Source organism: Pseudonaja textilis, chromosome 1 (genome assembly GCF_049901715.1).
Source record: "Pseudonaja textilis isolate UNSWEBS1 chromosome 1, rPseTex1.2, whole genome shotgun sequence".
Lineage (NCBI taxonomy): Eukaryota > Metazoa > Chordata > Lepidosauria > Squamata > Elapidae > Pseudonaja > Pseudonaja textilis.
The window spans coordinates 294179190-294203213 of NC_141990.1; the positions used below are offsets into that span (position 1 = coordinate 294179190).

At 36.6% G+C, this 24024-nt stretch overlaps 1 protein-coding gene across 6 annotated transcripts in view; it reads right to left on the reverse strand.

Annotated features, from left to right (window-relative positions):
• The window catches only part of SYNE3 (spectrin repeat containing nuclear envelope family member 3), an 81011-nt gene that overhangs the window by 44285 nt on the left and 12702 nt on the right, over positions 1 to 24024 (reverse strand). For all 6 annotated transcript variants that reach the window (XM_087922130.1, XM_087922129.1, XM_087922133.1 and 3 more), the window contains exons 2-5: positions 14292 to 14449; positions 10405 to 10577; positions 8426 to 8735; positions 4305 to 4466 (exon numbers count right to left, since the gene is read on the reverse strand). In XM_087922130.1, coding sequence (XP_087778256.1) covers positions 4305 to 4466; positions 8426 to 8735; positions 10405 to 10577; positions 14292 to 14449 — 803 coding nt within the window. The remainder of the gene's footprint in view (positions 1 to 4304; positions 4467 to 8425; positions 8736 to 10404; positions 10578 to 14291; positions 14450 to 24024) is intronic.

Below are 24024 nucleotides of genomic sequence, written 5' to 3' on the forward strand. Positions count from 1 at the left end.
CATAAATGACCTCTGTGATCATATTAAGAGCAACTGCGTTCTCTTTGCTGATGGCTACACTATCGACACCACTGACAATACTGCTACCTTTCAAAAAGACCTTGGCTATGTATCAGAATGGTCAAACAAATGGCAACTTCAAATCTCAACAAATAAATGTTCTGTCTTACATATTGGCAAAAAAAATCAGAAAATAAAATACAAGCTGAATAGTCAAGTCCTTGTTGATGATCCAAACTCTGCAAAGGACCTTGGATTACTCACCTCTAATGATCTAAGTGTTAGAGCCCCTGTAACTACATAGCCAAAAAGGCATTAAGAGTTGTTAACCTAATCCTGTGTAGCTTTTTCTTAGGTAATATCACATTACTAACTAGAGCATACAAAACTTTTTCTAGATCAATACTTGAATACAGCTCATCAGTCTGGAACCCGCATTACCTATCTGATATTAATATAGTGGAGAAAGTCCAGAAATATTTCACAAGAAGAGTTCTCCACTCCTCTATCGTTGCAGAATATCTTATGCCACCAGACTTGAAATTCTAGACCTAGAAAATCTAGAACTATGATGCCTTTGGTCTGATCTCAGTATAGTACATAAAATTATACATTGCAATGTCCTACCTGTCAATGAATACTTCAGCTTCAACCATAACAATACAAGAGTACACAACAGATACAAACTCAAGATAAACCGCACCAAATTTGATTGCAGGAAATACGACTTCAGCAGCAGAGCGGTCAATATCTGGAATACTCTACTTGACTCTATGGTTTCTTCTCCAAACCCCAAAAACTTTAACCTTAGACTGTCTACTATTGACCTCACTCCTTTCCTAAGAGGTCTGTAGGGGGCGTGCATAAGACCACCAATGTGCCTACCGTCCCTATCCTATTGTTTCTTTTTATTTTTCTTATATGTATCCATTTCATGTATTCATAACTATGTTTATACTAATACCTGTTATCTTATAATGGCTTGACAAAATAAAATAAATAAATAAATAAAATCCCTGACTGCTAGCAATTCAGTAGCACTTAGGATTTGGCAACAATAATTCTTTATTTTTGACCGAACATAGTTTGGGTAGACCTTCCACATACACAATAATTCCACTCAACACATATAATCCATGAACTGGACTGATCACCAAACATGGTTCTACAAATGTGTTTATCATCAGTGTACACAAAACACACATGTGTGTATTAAGCTTGCAAATCCCACTAGCCATATTGGCTTCTAGTTTTCCTGAGTTAGCATCCCTAACATGTAGTTTGGTTTTCTCCTCTTCTTTTCATTTGTACAATGAACTCTGTATTAAGTATCATATAAAAAAAGTGAATGAACTGTTCCTTAAAAATCATTTTGTCTAACAACTTATGGCTCACAATACTTATTCTAAGTATGCTTCTGACTAGTTCCAAAAATTCTTATAAGATTGGGATGTTCAAGAATGTTCTATATTTTGGGACTTCAGGTTTGAGCTTCTTCAGCGACAGACTGAAATCTCATCTCTGCGAGGCTTCAATCCATGCTCACCGCTGGAGCGCCCCAAGCCAGCTGGTTTTGGGGCTAAGCCACCCCGTAGAGGTGGTGAAGAGGGGGGAGACTGCCAGCAGGGTTGAGGAGAGCCGTATGTCTCCTCCCCAGCTGGCCATTACTCCCTTTCCTGAAGGCAGTTGCAGCAGTGGTCAGAAATGGCCACCACTAAGAAGAACTCCACCGGAAAAGAATGTGCAGGAGGAAGATAAGAAGAGAAAGTTTTGGTTGACCAGGTCAAACAGAAAAAGCAACAAATAAGGTACCCTGGAACTGAAACTGTTAAAAAACAATAACATTGTTCCCTAAGAAGATTTTTAAGCTGCGAAGGAGAGAGAAAAGGGAAAAGATGTGGTTTTTTCCTTTTCCTATACTGACAGCTAAGAGACTTAAGCAAGAAATTGGGAAAAAAATCCACTTTGACATCAATAGGCATTTAATGCTGAAAATAAAAAGTCAAAGGGATAATAAAGATTTCTGGATAATTTAAAGCTTTTGAAAACAGGAAAGGAGAAAGGAAGAATAAAAGGGCAGGATCTGGAAGGGAGGAGACTGCCTGGAATTAAGACTTCCAAAAGATACATTCTAACTGAAATATCGCAACAAAAACCCCAGGAAGAGAAAGTTGAAAAAGAAATAAGAAGATATAACTCAGGACTATCTGGATTACTTGATGATTTCTGGATTCTTGGTAATTGTTTTGAATGACTAAAATCAATCGGGTGGTTGTTTAAAACTTTTTAAAATGGCTCCACTTTTAGAAGAACTGAAAATGGAACTTAAAAAGTACAAAGAAGATGCACAAGAAGGGAGAGGTTCTTTTGGCTTCGTATTTCAGTTTTTAGAAATGGAGATTTGGAATTATGAGAAACAACAAAAAATGTCTGCAGAACAAGAAGATTGTGACAAAGAAGAAGCCATCTTTAATGAACAATTAATCTTAGATGGGGGAAAAAAGGAAAGGGGAGAAAGAGAATGGAAAGTTTAAGATTGGGAAAAACAACTCAAAAAAAATAGAGTGAAAAATAAGTATAAAATCAGAAAGCAACAGAAGAGGGAAATGCAGAAGAGAGAATTAGAAGTAGAGAGACAAGGGGGTAAAAAGGGGAGGGAGAAGATGAGAGGGAAGAAAGAAAGGAAAAGAAGTTATAAATGACAGAAGCAAAATATAGAGAAACAGGGCCTATTTAGAGATAATGGGTGAAAACTTAATGTAAAAAAGGATTCTGCAAAGGTACATAAGATAGTATGGTAATATTAGAAGCAGAAATAATTTTAGAAAATATGAAACAATGTATGATTAAAATGTCTGATAAAATAGCTATCATAATTCAGCGGAATGCTTGTCAATAAATAAATGTAACAAAAGAAATATTTAATGATTTATAAAACATATATGAAGAGAAATAAGGGAAAAATTAATTATGGAGATTATATCTGTTTTTAAGGAAGCATGATATTTAATTAAAAAGAAGTGTTAAAGATGTTAAGATTTTAATGATTATTAATGAGAGAACTGAACTGGAATGGAATGAGGGTTTATGATTACATATATTTACAATCTTTCTTTTTTTTTAAAAGAATATAGTGTATATTATAAGAATGTGCCAAGCAGAATTCGATTGGAAGTTATGTATTATGTATTATATTGAAGGTCATAAACTTAAGGGATATATTGAAGTTTAAATAAGAGTTGAATGGATGTAATTAAAAGATATAAAGGTGTCATACTCTACAGGAGAAAATTTGTTTAATGAGAAAAGATAATATGAAATTGAAACAGAACAGACAAAAGTATAAATATAATGATTTGAATTGAGATGAGATAATCAAAATAAAATTGAGAAAATTAAAAGAGGGGAAAAACTATATAGAAAATGTTAAATAGTATAAGATATGGAATAGAATACAAAAAGGAACATAAAATTGAGTTTTCTGTCTGTATAAAGAAGTTCAACCCAGGACCATGCTATTTTCAAAAAAGATGTTTTACTTGTATTTTGTGTGTGAAAACCCAAATAAAACTTTATTTAAAAAAAAGAATGTTCTATATTTTGATCTTATGGTAATAGAGTTTCAGTCACTGAAGGCAAGGTAAAATCTCCAAATTCTAGTAAACTGGATCTCATGGCTGCAGTAAATCTTAACAATTTTTAAAAAGAACAAATGAAAAATCATTTCAAATTTGATTTTGTATTTCATGTTACACAATTATTCTTTAATATGGATGTAAAGTGCTTTGCAAAACATTTCTAGTAATAATCAGTGTGGATATTACCATACTTTGGATTTTGCTAGAGCAGAAAGATGTTGCAGGAGCTTTAAATTTCTGCTCAGAAAACTACAAATACAAATACTTTAAAAACTACTGAAAACAGCATGCAAAAAACAGACAGCACAATTCTTTAAAAATAAAAGTAAGTCTGTTGAAATCTACATTTAGAAATCATTTTCTACAAAATTATTTTTCATTCGATAGGGGAAAAAAACTGGTCTTTTTTGACTGATGCCCTGTTAATACAAACAGGGCAAGGAGCAGGATTTTGGTAAGTCATAGGTCCCTGCCCATGGGAAGATGATGGGCATGTTTCAAGGAAATTAAACAAGTCAAATTTTTGGTTACAACTGCACAAATGAAGTCATCTTGATTTTTTTAAAAAAAGTTCCTTCACAGAGGTTCCTGGCAGCATAAAAATAAAGAACCCCAACATTTTAGCAAAACAACACCTTCACAGTAATAACTTCAGCAATCAAATACCTGTAATGCTTTGATTCTATTTTCTGCTGGCAGCTTTGATTCTTGATTGAGGCAGCAGTTTAATCTTTCTGTTAGCTGAGTCAGCCATAGCCGAAACTGGTCAACATTGGTCTTATATAGCTTGTGCTCTGTTGTTATCTTTTCTAGTAATATCACTCTTCTCTGAAATAAGAGAAATATCCCAAAGGGAAAGACAGTTTTTGAAAAATAAACTCACAGAACAAAGAAGCCTTCTCCTCATATGTCACTTGGTTGTTTTCAGGAATTTAAAACAATTAACATATCCCAGGTCCAAGTGAACTGTAATTATTTAGCACTTAAGTAAATACAATATTTTAAAAAGACTTTCATTTCTTTTTTAAGAAAGGAAAGATAGTGCCGAAAGAAAGATTTAGCAAGCCAGCTTCTCATTAATGACAGCATTTCAAATATTGTATTGAAAATAAACATAAACATAATAATTATTAATAAATATACCTAGAAAACATTAAGAACAAATACACAGTTCAATATGTATGTGGGTTTTTCAATGTAATTTTCCACTAGAAGGCCTATATGAGTTATTCACATTTTTTAATTCCTCCCCCTACCACTACCTTTTTGTGGGAAAATATAAAGGAAACTATAAAGGCAGTTCCCTCAGGGCAAAAGTGCAAATATGCAAACCAGTATGAGTGTAAGTTCCATGGTTAGTGAACACTCATCAACTGGATAATTTTTATGCTAAAGGCAAGAGAGAAGGTGTGATGACCCGTAGTCTCTCAAAATAACCCATAACCCAAACATACTTTTAAGTCCGGTAATGCCCTCAACTTAATGTCACTGTTTTATTAGGCACAGTTTAAAGTCACAAAAGTAAATAATAAAGCAAAAGGAAACCAAAGTAAACTGCATTGACGAGAGTTCCGAAGCAAGACAAGATAATTAATCATACATTCCAGGAAGATAACGGGGAGAGTCCATGAGAAGAACGCCAACAAAGATAAACCTCTTTCAAAGGAAACACTAAACTTTGACTCCAGCAATTCTGACTACGCAGTTACAAACTTATATACATAGCTCCCACCTGCAAGCCACAAGGAGGATCATGGTAATCTCCTCCTAAGTAGACCTCGCTTTTCCCTGATCCTCTCCTCTCTGCGTGCCCTAGGATGGATAGGGGATAGGCCTGGATCCTCTTCTGATTGCTCAGCTGGACTCTGCCCTTCCCCAGCCTCCTCCACCACCTCTGGAGCCACACTCCCATTCCCTGTTGGCTGTTCCTCCTCTTCCTCAGAGTCAGTCTCCACTAGGGGCATGACAGAAGGTTTCTGGATGAGATCAAGGATCTACCAAATACCCAGCAGCGTGTTTTCTACAGTAGCAAGTTATGGTAGTAAGGCAATACCTCTTCTCTATTGTTTTTCAGCTATACTGCCTTGGAATATGGGAGTTCCATTCAGACCTCAATATTAGCAAGACTACAAGCAGAGGGAGATTTTTCTGAATTACTCTCTTCTCTTTATAATAGTATTACAACCAGAGGGCAACTGCAGACAGGGGTATTCATGGGAAATGTAAAAAAAAAATCAAGAAGGCAGCCTCAATTGTGTAAGTGAAGCCACCATTTTGATTTTTTTGACACCCTCCTGTGAATGCCCCAATGGCTTGTGACTGCAATAGGAATAAAAGAGGGATAAAACTTATTCTGCCATGTGTTAGATAAACATGCTCTTCCCAAAATCTGCTATTAGGTTCTGGAGAGAGCCTTTCACTGGTAGGAATGGCTCCCCCCTTCCCACCTCAGAGCATTTTTTGGGGTGGGGGGAGAGAACACTTTCATTGCAATTGACAGGAGAAAAAACAGTTGAGAACTCCATCTCACAACAAAGGTCCTAATCCTGAAGAAGGGATTTCACAGAGCTCTCTAGAGTTTGGAATGGCTCATACATTCAAACAAACTAACAAATAAATAGCAATAGCTGTTTACAATTTTGCACTGCTAACATGAGAAGAGAGTTATGTCTGTTTTTACCTTCAGACATGGGCAACCAATTACATTGTTCACGCACAAACAGAGACACACAGAGAGGACAGAGACAGACAGAGATACACACACACACACACACACACACACACACACACACCCTATTATCACCCTATTATACAATGCAGGATCCTGGCAAGTGACAGACTAACCATCTATTGGCAGAGTTGAAAAGCAAAAAGAAAAAGGAATTATTTACCAAAGTAAGAAGAGTATATGATTATTTACAATACTATCAAGCTTTTCTTTACAAGTAAAACATATAAACTGTAATTGGTACAAATAGAAAAAAAGGGCTGTTTGGTTAAAAAAAAACACTATACATTTTAACAGAAAAAAAAACTGCTTGTGATTTGCTCTTTTTCTGTTTATTTGTTTCAAACATTTTCCTCCTTCCTCTCCCTTCTTTCTTTTTGTTTATAAGGATAATTTATTTACCTTTTTAAAATCAGGAAAAAAAATTAAGTACAAAAATAAAATGTTAGCAAAGTTAATTTAAAGCCAAGAAACTACATTTTGGTGTCTCTCACACCAATTATCATTACTGAAAACGGAATGCTTTGGAAATGCAATGAATCATTAGAATAGAAACTATGATATTTTTCAAAGGAACTACCTCAAAGAGTATTCTACAGAAAAGGTTATTATGAACCACAAATTTGAAGTAATGTATCACAAAGAATGATTTGTGCCTTGTGCATCAGGAACACATTGTGTTCTTTGGATCACAATGTACAATATGAACCTTGAAAAACCAAAGAGTAAAGTTCTGTAACTGTTCTTCAAGTGTAACCAATGAAACAATTAGGCAAAAAATAAATTTGTTAGCAAATGAATATTTTTTTTCCTGGTCATAGTTGCCTCTTCTTAATTGCGTGCATTTCAAAACATGCAGATAATAATGGTTCTTCTCGTTATTTGCTTTCATATTTGGGCCAGAGTTGTAGCAGTAACTTTATTATGTCTATTATATAAAATATGAAAGACATTTCATATAAATGTCTCTATCACTCAAAGATTTAAGGGATTATGTGATTGGGGGGAAGGTTTAAAATTAAACCCAAGGTAGTTGTGGTATCCCAATTTGATTTGGAAGCTTTAGAAATTATTTGGAAGGATGAACAAGTGGCTGAGCAGTATATAAATTATTCCTGTGTCTAGGTTCACTCTGAAATGTGAAAATAAACAGATGAGACAAACCAATAATGAGATTCAGAATAGCATGACATTATGTATTCAGATACTGCAGAATGTTTAAACTGTTCTTGAACTTTGAGAAATGTGGAGGTAGAATTTTCTACTCACATCTATGAATAATCTCACCCATTCATTAAGTGGTAAATAAAAAAGGTTTTCTTCCACTCTAATAAAGAATATTTTTACTGTTGTGCCTCCATTCTTCTCAGTTTTGCCAACTATACTATGAAGTATTTCTAAATTAGTATATAGCTTTTGCCCTAAGTCTTTCATTTGGATCTTGTTCCAAATGGAAGGCTTAGGGCAAAAGCTTTCTACTAATTTAGAATGTGTCTAAATATTGAAATAGCATTGATATTCCAATTAAAGTTAGAATGAGAGGCTGTCTCCAGTAATTATTTATACAGTATTATTGTAATAATCAATGGTCACCCAAGTTTTTAGGCTATAAATAGCTGAAGACGGAATGAAAACAGAGGAAGAATAAAGATATGGAAATATTTCAGTAATATAATTGACAAAACTGAATAGAGGTGGAACAGTGAAAATACTCTTTAATAGTAGGATAGAAGAATGCATGTTACTCCAAGCTGGTAATCAATTTGCCTGCCTCAACCCACTGACTGAATTATGTGGCTCAGTTTAATGTATAATCTCTATGATTTGTAAATTATGTGAGAACCTGGGCACTGTGGCTTATTCAACTTTCAGGGCTGAAGAGAAGCATGGTAAATCATATGATCTCTGCCAACATCTGCAACTCCTGATCAAAACAAAAGGGAATTTGCTGATCTGTACAGATGTGAGGCAAATTAAATATAGGGGACAGGAGCAGAGGACACCTACTGTAACATCTGTTTTGCTCTTCTATTTGGCCTTCACCCTGAATTTTTCTCACCTCTGCTTCGTTCTTGATTTCTTCATATTCCTCCTTCATCTTTTCTCGGGCATCTTCATCAACACTTGTATCTCCAATCCGGTTATAGAGAGATATAGCTTCCTCTAGTAGCCGATCCAGCAAAGATGACCGATTCTGAACATCTTTCAGTAGGACCTGAGCATGGCTAAGCTGCCACTGCTTCTCCTTTAAGCCAAGCTGCAACTCTATGTCAGGTTCCAAGGTCACCTTCATGTTGTGAAGCCAGGTGTAAAATTCATCCTGGGCCTTCAAGTATTCACTCCAATGCAACCACACCCACTCAATGCGGCTGTTGGAACAAAAAAGACAAGCACATTAATTCTTCCTTCTTCAACATTAAAGAGAATCACCTCTAGATAGTATGACCAGTACTACATCATTATATCATCTTCGGATAGTATGACCAGTAGCAGGTGATAGTTTGTATCTAGAGGGCACTAAACTAGTCTACAAAATATAAATGGTACTTGCCAATAAATTCCAAAATCAAAATATGGCATTCATTTAAGGCAATGGCGCCCAACCTTTGGGGCACCAGGGACTGGTTCCATGGAGAAAGGTTTTTCTGCAGACTGGAGGGGACATAGTTTTGCATGCTGCCTGCATCCTATGGGTGGGGCTTCACTTATTTGCATGGGCCAGTTGCTGCCATGCCATGAACCAGTGCCAGTCAAGGCAAGTCCACAGCCCTCAACCTGTTCCATGTAAATGCTGCCATGATGGTTGCTTTCCAGTTCCAGCATATAGACTTTTCTTTCATATTACTGTTCTTTCAACTTTTTAAAGAGGTTCTGAATGAACTTAGTTTTAATCGTACATTATCCATGATATAATGCTGTGCAAAGAAGCCTTGAAGAATTCTTGGGCATCTTCTTCCTTTGCTACAGTTTACTTCTTTCCTTTCTGATGGCCTTAATTTTGGAATTGGGAAAATATAACTTGTTATTCCTGTGCCTATCAAAGTTAAAGACATTCATAGCAAACTAAGAGATTACATGTTTTGCATGGAGAAGAACCTTGGACTATTCCTTGGTATCTCAGTAGTACTGGGAAATTTACTGCCTGAAATTCTTACAGAAATGTGGCTAATAATAAAACATATAACATATTACAAAATAAATAAGAATATAGTCTATGAAATCACAAACATTTATTCAAATTAATTTCATAAAGTACCAGATTCCTCCTCCTCTTTTACCACTTCAGGTGTCAAGGGAGTTATAATGTTCTGGTTCTTGCTCTTCTGGTGGCCTCAACCATTGTTAATTGATGTTGCTGTATATGGAATTTCAAGACATCCTCCCCAGGTCAGCATATGACTTTATTTGCTGTGTTTATATGTAATTATTACATCCCCAATTACAAAATCCCTGCTTCAATAGCATTTTTTTGTTTACAATATTATAAATACTGGTAGTGTCAAGATTGGGCTAATGCACCAGTGGTTCTTTGTATTCTTATCATATTGATTCTACTGCAATTATTACAATTTATTTATTTTACTTTCTTCCATCATATAGAATTGGTATACAAAAAGGGGCAGGCATCCCCATTTGTTAAATGAAGACTAGGAGGATGCCATGGCGTCAAATGCTCTCTTTATGTCATATTTATCTCTTTTTCAAGGGAATCTAGGCCCATGATTTGGGTGTCTGAAAGCAGGTATTTGAACCATTTAAAATGATCTAAACTGATTTATTATGCTGTGTTATTATCTCTGGATAAATCTCTAAGGATTATATTTCATTTGCCATGACTAATTGCTACCCATCCAGCTTCACTTAGTTACAGCAGATACGTTTTTCATGGCCAAACTAGAAAACCAACCAGAATCTTCAAAAAGTGGTAACAAAAGAGGACAAAATTGTCATTTTCTGTCTGGCTTAAGAGTTTTCTGCTCAGAAAACTCTTAAAAGCCATTGGTGGGAGACCTAATTGGGGGCATTTGGGAATCTTACCTGTGACAATGAGTAATGTATATGGCTGTTTCTTCCCACATGGCTTTAACATCCTTTAGCCTGGATAATATTTCATGCTTTTGCTCCTCACTGATACACTGAAGCAGAGCATCAGCCTTCATTAGGACCAGGTCCATTTTCAACCGGCCTTCAGGTTCCAATGCACAAATTTTCTATTAGGAAGAATTGTACACAGAAATTAAAACATGAAATTAAAACTCTTTAATGGGGGGTGGGTTTCTTTTTGCAGAAACATACTTAAAAAGAAAAAAAAACTAGATCTGTACTCTTTTAACACTGGAAAATTACGGACTATAGAGTAATGGTTGCTTCATTCAGAGTAAACAGAAGGAAATACACTAAGTGAGTAAATGGGAAGGAAGAAAATGGGTAAGGAAGGCTTTCTCATAACAGGGTTAATTCAATCTTCCCATCCTATGCTTTAAAATAATTCATGCACAGGGATATTTTAACTGACGTAATTTAATATAAATTGTGTGTGTCTGTATTATAAATACATAAATAAAGCTGGGTTAGGATTATGTTATTAGTTGCGGGGGAAAAGCAAAGGGGGGAAAGAGAATGGAAAGTTTAAGATTGGGAAAAACAACTCAAAAAAACCAGAGTGAAAAATAAGTATAAAATCAGAAAGCAACAGAAGAGGGAAATGAAGAAGAGAGAATTAGAACTAGAGAGACAAGGGGGTAAAAAGGGGAGGGAGAAGATGAGAGGGAAGAAAGAAAGGAAAATAAGTTATAAAGGACAGAAGCAAAATATAGAGAAACAGGGCCTATTTAGAGATAATGGGTGAAAACTTAATAGAAAAAGGGATTCTGCAAAGGTACATAAGATAGTATGGTTATATTAGAAGCAGAAATAATTTTAGAAAATATGAAACAATGTATGATTAAAATGTCTGATAAAATAGCTATCGTAATTCAGCAGAATGCTTGTCAATAAATAAATGTAACAAAGGTATATTTAATGATTTATAAAACATGTGAAGAGAAATAAGGGAAAAATTAATTATGGAGATTATACGTGTTTTTAAGGAAGCATGATATTTAATTGAAAAGAAGTGTTAAAGATGTTATGATTTTAATGATTATTAATGATAGAACTGAACTGGATTGGAATGAGGGTTTATAATTACATATATTTATAATCTTTCTTTTTTTTTAAGAATATAGTGTGTATTATAAGAATGTACCAAGCAGAATTCAATTGGAAGTTATGTATTATGTATTATATTGAAGGTCATAAACTTAAGGTATATATTCAAGTTTAAATAAGAGTTGAATGGATGTAATTAAAAGTTATAAAGGTGTCATACTCCAATTAGTAACTACAGGAGAAAATCTGTTTAATGAGAAAAGATAATATGAAATTGAAACAGAACAGACAAAAGTATAAATATAATGATTTGAATTGAGATGAAATAATCAAAATAAAATTGAGAAAATTAAGAGAGGGGAAAAACTATATAGAAAATGTAAAATAGTATAAGATATGGAATAGAATACAAAAAGGAGCATGAAATTGAGTTTTGTGTCTATATAAAGAAGTTCAACCCGGGACCATGCTATTTTCAAAAAAGATGTTTTACTTGTATTTTGTATGTGTGAAAACCCAAATAAAACTTTATTATTAAAAAAAAAGGGAGGCTTTCTCATAACAGGGTTAATTCAATCTTCCCATCCTATGCCTTAAAATAATTCATGCACAGGGATATTTTAACTGACATAATTTAGTATAAATTGTGTGTGTGTGTGTTTGTATATATTATAAATACATAAATAAATAAAGCTGGGTTAGGATTATGTTATTAGGGATACATTTTAACTGAAAGTCACATCAGTTGATTTAATTAAGTTAATGAACTGCAGATTAATCTTCTAGCAAGGAGGATATATAAGCAGAATTAGACACCCCCCCCCCCATGTTTATAGTGCAATTTTGTGCGTTTTGCTATGAAAAATACTGGACAGGGGACAAATTGCTGCTAGGATAGATGCATGTGGGTATGGCAAAGAAAGCAAGTGTAAGTGTGTGTATGTGTGTATGTGTGTGTGTGTGTGTGCAGTCTATTCAGATTAGATGATACTGCTGAGATTATTTATTTTGAAATAGTGACTTTTTTCTTTCCTCCCCCTGCTCTCTCCCCCGCTTTGGAACTGCTTTTGTGATCTTGAAAGCAGATGCAACTTTATTTTCAGCATTTCTGTAATACCAAGCCTGTACTCCTAACAATCAATTATCATTCTAAAGCCATTCAGCGGATTTTCATAGGACTCTGGTGGTTGACAGGTAAACATTGTGCTGCCTTTAGATGTTTTATCTGCTAAAGATCTTTTTTAAAAAATTATTACTTTGTTGACACTGGGAACTGGTGGATAATGTTGCTGTAAAATAATTTTAGTAGGCTTTTCTTTTTCTTACCTCCTGCCTTACGTTTTTGATTTTTACTTTCTTACTCCTTTCCCACAATCTTTTCCGCACTTTTCTGTTGCTAATTGCAAGGTATAATAGCACAACGGATATGAGGTTTCCCTGAGTTTATTCCCATTTTCCTCTTGTGAATGGATGAATGCTACATTAGTTCCAGGAGAATGCCCACTTGAAGAATGAATTATATAGTACCGTGATGGTGAACCTATGGCACACATGCCACAGGTGGCATGCACAGCCATTTGTGCTGGCATGTGAGTTGCAGGCAAACTTACCTCACTGCGCATGCACACGCCTCATAGCTGATTTTCAGCCGGTTTTAGGCCTTTTTCAGCCTCCCAAAGACTTGAGGAAGGCTTCTGCATGCTTTGCAGGCCGAAAACTAGCCCCGTTTCATCACTTCCTGTTTTTCCGAAAATACTAGAAGTGATGAAACGGGGCTAGTTTTCAGCCTGCAAAGCCTGCAGAAGCCTTCCTCAAGCCTCTGAGGCCTTTTTCAGCCTCCCAAAGACTTGAGGAAGGCTTCTGCACACTTTGCAGGCTGAAAACTAGCCCCGTTTCATCACTTCCTATTTTTCCAAAAATACCAGAAGTGACAAAACGGGGCTAGTTTTCAGCCTGCAAAGCCTGCAGAAGGCTTCCTCAAGCCTCTGGGAGGCTGAAAAAGGCCTCAAACCAGCCAAAAATCAGCTGTGAGGCACAGTGCAGGTAAGGGGGTGGCGTGGGTGGGTGGGTGGGGATTGCACATGTATGCATAGGGGGCATGGGGGCCACGCATTGCCTTCTGGGTGCTGGCAAGCAAAGCAAGCGTGCAAGCGCGCACACAATTTTTGGCACAGAAGCCCAAAATGGTTAGCCACCACTGGTATAGTACATAGGAGACTTTTGCCAAATTCTATTTATCTCTAATATGTCTTATTCTTATTTGTGTATTGTGGACTATTTGAAAGGGGATTATATAACCGTGTATACAATGGCACTGAAAAAAGTTACTTATGATTATGTTTCACACTTACGACAATTACAGCATCCAAATGGTCACATGTTCAAAGTTCGGATGCTTGGCAACCAACTCATATTTATGATGAATTGCAGTGTCCCAGGATCACCTTTTGCAGCCTTCTGACAAACATAGTCAATGGGGAAGCCAGATTCAACATTCACTTAACAAATGTCTCACTTAACAACAGAAATCTGGGGCTCAATTGTGGTCGTAAGTTGAGCACTACCTGTACTTTTGAATAGAAGGAACCAGAGGCAATTTGCATGGTTTCTTTTCACTCTGTGTGTATCACACTATACATATTGGCATCATTGTTTTGGTGTCTCCATTGTGCATCTGAGTCAGGAGGGGCAACGGAAGCAAGATTTCAGAACATGCCTTCGTATAATAATCACAGCTATAAAAAATATTGTATCTGCAAAGATGGTTCTTTTACCTCTGTGTCCCTGAGTCTAGCCTCCAAGGCAGACCGAGGCCCTTTAGTATTATCATTGATCCGCAGTCTCTCCTGGATGGTCTTCATCCAATCTTCTGCTTTCTCCACACTGCTGTCAAATTCATTCTGTGACTGCTGGATCATTGCATTAGAAGAGACTAGGCAGAGAGAAATGAACATAAAAACATTTTAAACAGGAGGAGTAGAGATAGGGTGCAAGGTTCTTTAATGCAGAGCAAGTTTGGTGTGTTAGGTGGAGATATCAAAGCCAGCGACACTATCACTTACATTATTCGAAGTGTGAATAATGTTAAGTAATAGTGTTAATCAATAAATAAGTCCCACTAAGCTCAGTTAAATTGATATGGATTTCAAACTTTAGATCATCATCATCTCTGTTTAATGACCCCATAATCCCTTGTGGGGTGTAGTCTGGGCAACTGAATGGAGCTGAGTGTTTACTGGCCGCATTCCCTTTCTGTCGCCAATGTGGAGTTATATTCAGCAGATATATTCTCATTGTGTACACAGAGAGAAATATCTGCCTCTACTTAGGATCGAACTCACGACCTCCTGATTGTGAGGCAAGAGCCTTATCTCCAGACCACTGCACCACTCAGATTTCAAACTTTAGATCTGATTTTCAAAACGGGGTCACACTGTAGATACAGATTTACATGATCAAATGCATGATCAAAAATCTCCTAGGTATCAACCAATCAATCATTACAATAAATCAAGTATGAGCTTGTTTGGAAGTTCTAGTAGGGGAGTGCAGCTATCTTATACCCTTGACCGAATATCGGCACACTCCTGTCTGAGATGGCCATCTCTTCCACCAAGCACGCAGCTTCAGAAAGGACACACATGGAACGGTAAGAGAGAAAGCAGACACCCGTGTAGCCAGCCAGATCAGCTGAGTCAACCCTGGTGATCAATGGGGTGACAGATGTCACAGCCAAATCGCCTTCACATCCAAATTAGCTATAAAATTAGCACGTCAGAAAGCACGTTTTCGCACCCTGCTACTTCTACATACTGTAGATACTGTCATAAGCCCCAATACCATCACTTTCACCACCATATTAAAAAGAATCTAATTATATTAGCTCATGCCTACAATTTGAAGAACTGAACCTTTGTTTTGAACTTCCATATCCCCTTTGTCAGTAATCTATATGACTAATTCTTAAATGGATCCACTGTATGCACGGATTCACATGAATGGCATGTAGATCCTTTACATATTTATGTGATACTAATACATTTTTACAAAAACTCGGGAGGATCCTTTCTGAGATGTTTGTCATGTCCACATTCCTTTTGCAGACTAAGCTGCCTCTTAGCCAACTCTTCTCCTGCCTGCAGGTCTTCCCTGTCTCTCAAGGTACATACCATTACAGTATTTAATAATAATTCCTTGGTTCTATTTGTTCTTCTTTAAGAGATATAATTTTCTTCCCTGGTTCCTTGCATGGTATATCCTCTAAACTTACCATAATAGATTAAGTTTTTGTGCTAGTATAAAGTCCTTCTATTTATGGAAGGTGAGAAATCTCAGATTTTCACATGCCACTTATATAAAAATCATTGTTATATTATTCTGGGAGTCCCATAAACTTCAGTGGGTGAAGTGCTGGGCCTGCTACAAGAGCAAAAATGGGCTGCTGGGGGTTGCAGGGGTTTGGGAGAGCCCCTAGTTAACACTCTGTGCAGTTTGGAGAACCTCCAAATCCCACTCTTGGCTGGCCCCGCATATGCCTCCCCTCCCAGGAGTCCCCACACGGCTGTTTTGGATGCAGGTAAGTACAGGGTGCACACAGAGGCTCGCGGAGGGTGAAAAACAGGCTTCCTGGAGGTTCGGGAAGGCTGGAAATGGGCCTCTTTCTAGCTTCCAGAGAGCCTCTGGAGTCCAGGGGCAGTTTTTGCTCTCCCGGAGGCTTGAGGAAAGCCTCTGGAGCCCAGGGAGGGCAAAAACACCCCCCGCTATGGTGCAGGAGGCCGATTAGGCCATGCCTGCCATGGCCACATCCACCCAGCAACCAGGTAGAGCATCTTTGCTAAAATTTTTGAAGCCCACCCCTGTACAAGAGGGAAGAAGAATTGGTGAGAATTGCGCACATGAGATCACAAATGATTTACGCTGAGATAAAATATGCTTCTGTCATTTCCATCAAGGGGATCACAACTAAGTTACACCTGATGTTTGAAAGTCATTATTTTGTTTTTATTGCCACTCCTCATTCTTGTTTAACAATCTCACAGCACAAATGTCCTCAGGCATGTAATACATTGGAACTTGGCGCAAAAAGGAAGCTTCCTTTACAGAAGGCAGAGTTCATTTAGGGACTGGGTGTGTTTCTTCACAATGAAGAAAAAAAGATAATATTTTGTGGTGACAACTGAACATGCATAAAAGAAGACTCTGCACACCTCCCCTCTTCCAAAAAAGCAGCATGGATGGAAGCTGTTGGTTCATGTGGACTTTGAAGTGCTTCAGACTTCATTGTGAAAAGGTGTTTTAATATACAGAAGAGTCTCGATGCATCATTGTTTTTCTCAGGCTCTTCTAGCAGGTGCCTTGGAATCCCAGGAGAAGATGCAACTGCTTTAAAGAGTTGTAAATTAAGGACATTTTTCTGAGTTAAATCAAAAATAATGCAAACTCTTACGTAAAACTCTTGCAAGGAAATTGTAGAATATTTTGTACATATTTAAAATACTGTATTCAGCCTCCCCTCCCCCGACCCTGATTTTCTAAAGAATAGCTCCCATAATTCTAAACTGGCTAGAGGTGATGGGCTTTGTCTGGAGAGAGGAAAACTCTGCACCATTGAAAGGAGGAGGGCTTCTTTTATTAAAAAGGTTTCTGATTGTCTAGGTCTTTATAGCTTGATACTATTTAAAAAATATAATAAACAACTTTGAAGGCTTGTGAGGAACAGGGATGAAAAAAGTGGAAGTAGTTGAAAATTCAGAATGCTATAAGCTATCATTCTAATTGTCCTGATTAGAGATATGTATAAGTGCACCATTGTACCTACCGTCCCTGTCCTATTGTCCCCATTTATTCGTACCTATTTCCTATAAACTTATGTTTATACTTATATCTATTATCTTGTAAGCGATTGACAAATCAAATAAATAAATAAATAAAAATAAAATTTTTATCATATATATGACTTTTCAGTTTCTTCATTCATATTTGCTCCCATCAGTGTTGCAAGTGATTTTTATATATTTCTGATTAAAAAATCAAGTCCCATAATAGTATATTGTTCAGTTACTTAAAAGATACAAAGTAAACTCTCTAGATAAACTCTAAAGCTCCATCTAAACACATTTATCAAAATAACTGGATTAGAATAGGGCTCGGGTATAGGGCTAGACGAAGATCAAGAATTAAACCTCAAAAAAAAAAAAAAACCAAGAGTTGACTGAGAAAATGTTGCTAAATAATGATGTTGAAGTTTTAAATTTATACCGATGTTTTAAGATTTTAAGCAGTACAGATGTGTACTGCTTTTGTGCACTGACATTTTAAGCAGTGCAGTTGTGAACAGTGTGTAGTTTATGGTGTAGAATGAATATTTCTGAAACATGCAAAAACATGCGTGCAAATGAATGTTTTTGCTCACTTAATTATGTGGCTTGGGTACATTAGAAGAACAAAGTAAATTGAATACATTAAAGATGGGGAAAGAAAGAAAGAAAGAAAGAAAGAAAGAAAGAAAGAAAGAAAGAAAGAAAGAAAGAAAGAAAGAAAGAAAGAAAGAAAGAAAGAAAGAGACAGACAGAAACTAGCTAGCTTTGTTTCTATTTGTTAGAAACACATGACTTACGGGCTGTGAGTATGTGACTTTATGTGTGTGTACTTGTAAATTTAGCATACATTTGTAAATCATCTAGCTGAAATATAATGTTGTATGCAATTTCCCCAAATACCAGGATTTTTTCACAGGATTTTTAGGGGACAAGGATATAACCCAAAGTAGAATGGTGTTCCAAATTATTATGAATCTTGGAGATATGAATTACAATTTGCTTTAAAAAAATCCCTATAAGAAAAATTCTATATTGTATTTAATTAGTCTGTGGCTATGTTCATCCTTCACTCATTTCCTGTACCCCATCCCATGATTTCATTTTCCTAAATGTAGAAAGTGTTCTTTACATACTTATTTTACAAACCTTAACCTAAACCTCATTTAGATTAGAAATAAAGAATTCTACAATAAAGCTCAACTGTGTTTAGACTTGGGTATTAATCACCAGCCCTGTAAAATGGATGTTTGCCATCACAAATGAAATTCACATGCAAAAGTATCACATTGAAGTTGGAAGCAATAAGAATTGGCTCAAAGAGAACAATCTTTGCTATTTTGTTATGGACAAAGTTCATTAGTTAAGATTCTCTGAACAAAATTGTTCTGAACTTAGTTTTGCAATAGTCCCAAAGCCACATACTTCTAGACAATTCAGCCATTCCGTGCCTTTTCATGGCAGTCTGGGCCCCAAGTAGGTTACGCTGAAAAATAGCACTGACAAAAACAAACACCAGTAGTGCAAAAACTTGCCTGACCAAGTAGATAAGGCAGCTACTGACAACTTCATCTGTATTTTTTTTTTCAGAAACAAAATCAACATCCTTCATATCGCAGATATATTTAGAGCTAAGGCGTGTATACTGTATATTCGGGAACAAAGTAAAATAGGCTATTTCTTTATGACTCACTTTTGCCTGCACTTCTATTTTCCATAAAGTACTCCTACTATGTCTGTGCAAATGTGTTTTTGTGTGTGTGCACAGGAATGTGCTGGATTACAGACATATGTTTTCAATCCCAGAAGCAGTTCCTTTGCCATCAACTGGGCACATCCAGTTCTACTAAGAGGGCAGGTCCACATTCCGTCCTTCTGCCGTCAGATTATATTGATCCATGCCATGGTAAGACCACACTTGGAGTACCACATCCAATTTTGGTCACTATGATGTAAAAAAGTTGTCAAGACTCTAGAAAGAGTGCAGAGAATAACAAAGTTGGAAGGAATCTTGCTCAAGCAGGAAACCCTATACCATTTCAGACAAATGGTTGCCCAATTTCTTCATAGAAACTTCCATTGTTGGAGCATTCACAACTTCTGGCGGCAAGTTGCTCCACTTATTAATGGTTCTAACGGTCAGGAGATTTCTCCTTAGTTCTAGGTTGCTTCTCTCCTTGATTAGTTTCCACCCTTATTTCTTGTCCTGCCTTCAGGTGCTTTGCAGAATAGCTTGACTCCCTCTTCTTTGTGGCAACCCCTGAGATATTGAAACACTGCTATCATGCCACCCCTAGTCCTTCTTTTCATTAAACTAGACATATCCAATTCCAGCAACTGTTTTTTATATGTTTTAGCCTCCTGTCCTCTAATCATCTTTGTTGCTCTTCTATATCCTATTGCTAACACTGCTTGGACTAGAAGACTTCCAAGGTCTTAATTCATGATTCTAAGCCTTTTGCCAGGGTATTCATAGGTTGGAAAACAATAGCCACCAACAGAAGAAGAATCACCTATGTTATATTTAAAAGCAACTGAACAGAAACCCAGAAATATCTGTTCAAATATGAGCATTTACATCATTCTGAAAGTCCAATTTAGATAAGAGTTACACACATATCTTTTAAAACTCTACCCAGAATCTCAAAACTCACTCTGGGCTTTGCTCCTGACTTAGCCTGGGCAAACCAGCTGCAGACTTGCCCAAGCGAGGCAGAAGCAAAACTTTGCTTCTTGCTTTGCCTGGGCAAGCCTATGACAGACAGCAGCAGTTCCATCAAGTCTGAAAACCATTGTCATGTTGGTATTAAAATAGAATAAATAAAAGTGATATATTTATATTTTGCCCTGTCCAAATGCCATTGAAATCAGAGTTGTATTCATGGGCGAATGTTCATTCTTTATTTTAGCAAGTCATGCTAAGCTTCAGAAGTCCAACTGCAAAATATGTAAAAGCCTTCTACCCTTGTTGTTTCCTCACAAGTGGCACTTGTTGGAAGCCTGCTGCTTCTGATTTTGGAAACAGGTGGATCCTATCCTTCACGGGAGTCCTCGGAGTGCAGCTAAATGCTGATTCAGCTGTTGTTGGATGGAAAAGCCTATGGCAAGGGCCTTCAAACTTGGAAGCTTTAAGACTTGCGGACTTCAACTCCCAGGATACCTGAGCTAACATGACTGGGGGAAGAATTCTGGGAGTTGAAGTCCACAAGTCTTAAAGCTGTCAAGTTTGAAGACCCCTGGCCTATGGAGTAGTGAGAAAGATGAGTGTGACATAAAGGAAACAGCAGCCTGATACTGATTGCCCCCAATACAAGATCTTGTATTGCTGTCAAACCAGTTTGTTGTTGATGATGATACAGTAACCACTCTTCTTCCCTGAGGGAATCAGTAACTTTGGAAAATTTAATGCAGATAGACCACATAAGGTAGAAATAGGGATACTGGCATGAGATGGCAAAAATCTGGATCAGGGGTTTCCAACCTTGGCAACTTTAAGCCTGATGGACTTTAAGCTTTGCTGGCTAGGGAATCTGGGAGTTGAAGTCCACCAGGCTTAAAGTTGCCAAGGTTGGAAACCCCTGATCTGGATGACTATTAGATGGCACAAAGTAGGTACAGAAAATTTAAATGTTGCTATAGTTACATGGATTTTTGCAAATCAGATTTTGTAGCCCTAATGTAAATAAAGACTGACCCAACTTTCACTCAGATGTGTCATTGTCTATAAAGTTGGTTTCTGCATCTGTCCAATTATGCTAATCCTCAGTAGTAAGTCAGAGAAGACATAATATAATATAAAGCCTAGTTGTCCTACTATGGTTTTGTTCCCACTACACTCTTTTGCAATTCACTTAATGAGTCAATAGATATATTTGCATAATATTCTTAGCTGGTTTTCTAATCACACTGATATTGTTTTTGTTATAGGTGACTCATTTGATCAGTTTTTGATTGAACATATTGTACAAATGGGTTAATTCAGATAACCAAAATTAAATGTGATGGATGAATTTTATCCAATTTCTTTTTATGGATATTAATTCTAAGACATATTATTTTCCTCTCCTTTTTAATGCAGTCCACTGGTTCATAACCATAAGCCTAACCGATAGCAACCTCACAATCCCTTCTAGTTCTGATGATGTTACCATGTTGGGTAATGAAATGTCTGCAAGAAATCAACCAAGCTCAGAGACTACCAAGGGCCCCACTCTATAAAAACTAAGCGGTCATTTCTTAAGCTTTGCAGCATTTTTGGGCAACCTATATCAAAGAAAAACTTATTGATGCAGACCATATTATAAATATCTGCTCTCATTAAGCTGCCACCATTTCTTCCATGGTGACCTTATTCATCCAGAGGTCACTAATCTTTTTATTAAAATTCCATGGAACAGTTGACTTCAATGTTACAGGGACTATATAAAATATTACTGCCTTTTTAAACTTTATTCATTAATTCAGTAGATAAAAAGAATGATAGCACAGAAAATGTAGCTGTTAATTGATTTAATCAGTAAATTACCATATATTAAGCATTAGTTGATTAATGGGGATATATTTTGCTTTTTCTGGCTTTGTTTTAATCAGTAATTTTTATGCTGCTAGAAACTGCAGATACTAAAACAGAAAAACAATAAAATAGCTTTCGTCAGTTTTGATCAGTAATTGCACACACATGTAACACACAAAGATGAAATTAGATCTACACATATGTTCAAGGTTTTCCTAATAAATATCCTCATAAATACTTCCCAAATTGCAGGTCTTATAAAAATAGCAGGCTTAGCTTCTCCCCAAAGTCTATGAAAAAGTTTTCCTTGCAGTTACTTTGACAGAATTAAAAAAATAATAATTTTCACAAACCTGTTCACTGCTTGTCAATTCTCCCAGGTAAACTAGACCGAAAACTCAGCCAGATGAGCTAATTCTACTTTATTGTAAGGCAACATTAATAGAATCTCAAAAATATAAAAGCACAAATCTCCTGCCACCACTTTTAATTGCTCAAGTTTCTTCCTCTGACAGTCAATTCCTCCTTCTCTTGTCTGATCGTTTCCTAGGCAGCATCTCTTCCCCTCATTCCTCAAGGTCACTTCCACATACCATTATATTACTTTAGCAGACTTCAAGGTCCATTTAAACATTTATGCAGTTCAGATCGTGGGGGGGAGGCTGCCCTCCTTAAGATTGGTTCTTGTCTGCCTCCTTAAGGACAAGAAGCAATGGGTGGAAACTAATCAAGGAGAGAAGCAACTTAGAACTAAGGAGAAATTTCCTGACAGTTAGAACAATTAACCAGTGGAACAACTTGCCTCCAGAAGCTATGAATGCTCCAACACTGGAAGTTTTGGAAAATATGGTGGATAACCATTTGTCTGAAGTGGTGTAGGATTTCCTGCCTAGGCAGGGGGTTGGACTAGAAGACCTTCCAATTCTATTCTTCCCCATGGGTTAGAAAGCAGGATTTCTTAGCTAGGGTTCCCTAGTCTAGAAAATACACTGTCCTTGAAGATGTACTTGGCTCTTTTGCTCTCCACCGACAGGAAGCCTATGAAGTTTTGCAGATCCTTGCAAGCAAACAAATTTATCAAAATGCTCAACAATTTCAGCAAGGTGGGCAGGCATCAACACCTATTAAAATGTTTGTGTCTTTGATCATGTGACTGCTACCTTTCCAGAACTCTCTGGATTCCCCTAGCAACAATATACAGATCTAGAAAAGATTTCTAGCACCAAACATATTTTGCTCCCCAAAATATTCACTTTTTTCCTTATCATATGGAATATAATGACTTGCAGATCGATTTTATTCATGTATGTATGTATGTATGTATGTATGTATGTATGTATGTATGTTTTCTTAAGTTTTCACAGATACTTACATGTATGGTATTCAGCTTTGTTCCGGTATTTTCCCACATCATTAGAGTTGTGTTTTTAAAGTTGTAGCAATGTTTCGGCAGAATCTCATCTGCCATCATCAGGCTTCTGTATTGTGTTCATCTGTATCGTCTGTCCAGACAAACACAATAAAGAAGCCTGATGATGGCAGATGAGATTCTGCCGAAACGTTGCTACAACTTTAAAAGCACAACTATAATGATGTGGGAAAATACCTGAACAAAGCTGAATACCATACATGTAAGTACCTGCGAAAACTTAAGAAAACACACACATATATATATATATGAGGACATCTGCAGATGATTTCTAAATCTCCATGGAGAAGTTAGTGTTACTTTTCACTGTTGCGGCTGATGAATTACTGGTTTGAATTACTCACAAATATATGCTTTCCTAAATTAAATTATTTTTTTTTAAAAAAACCCAGATACATATATTTTAAGCTTACAAAAGATTAAAAGAAACTTTTATGAAATATAAAGAGAGAAGACAAAATGTTATCACTGAACCCTTGTGAAAGGATAGGATGCTGAACGAACGAGGTTCTGATACAAACATGTATTGCTTCTTAATCCCAAACCACCCCATATTGTTTGCTTTGTTATTTAACTGTATGTAGTATTCAATATTGTGAGATCTTGTATAACTTGCTCCTTTATCTACAGTAGCATCCCCAAGGTTCATTAGTAAAGAACTGCTTTAAGGTTTGGGTTATGTGAAATCCTATAAAGCCTCCACCCCCAGGTGATCCAAGCACAAACAACTTACTTTGATTCCCTTCCAA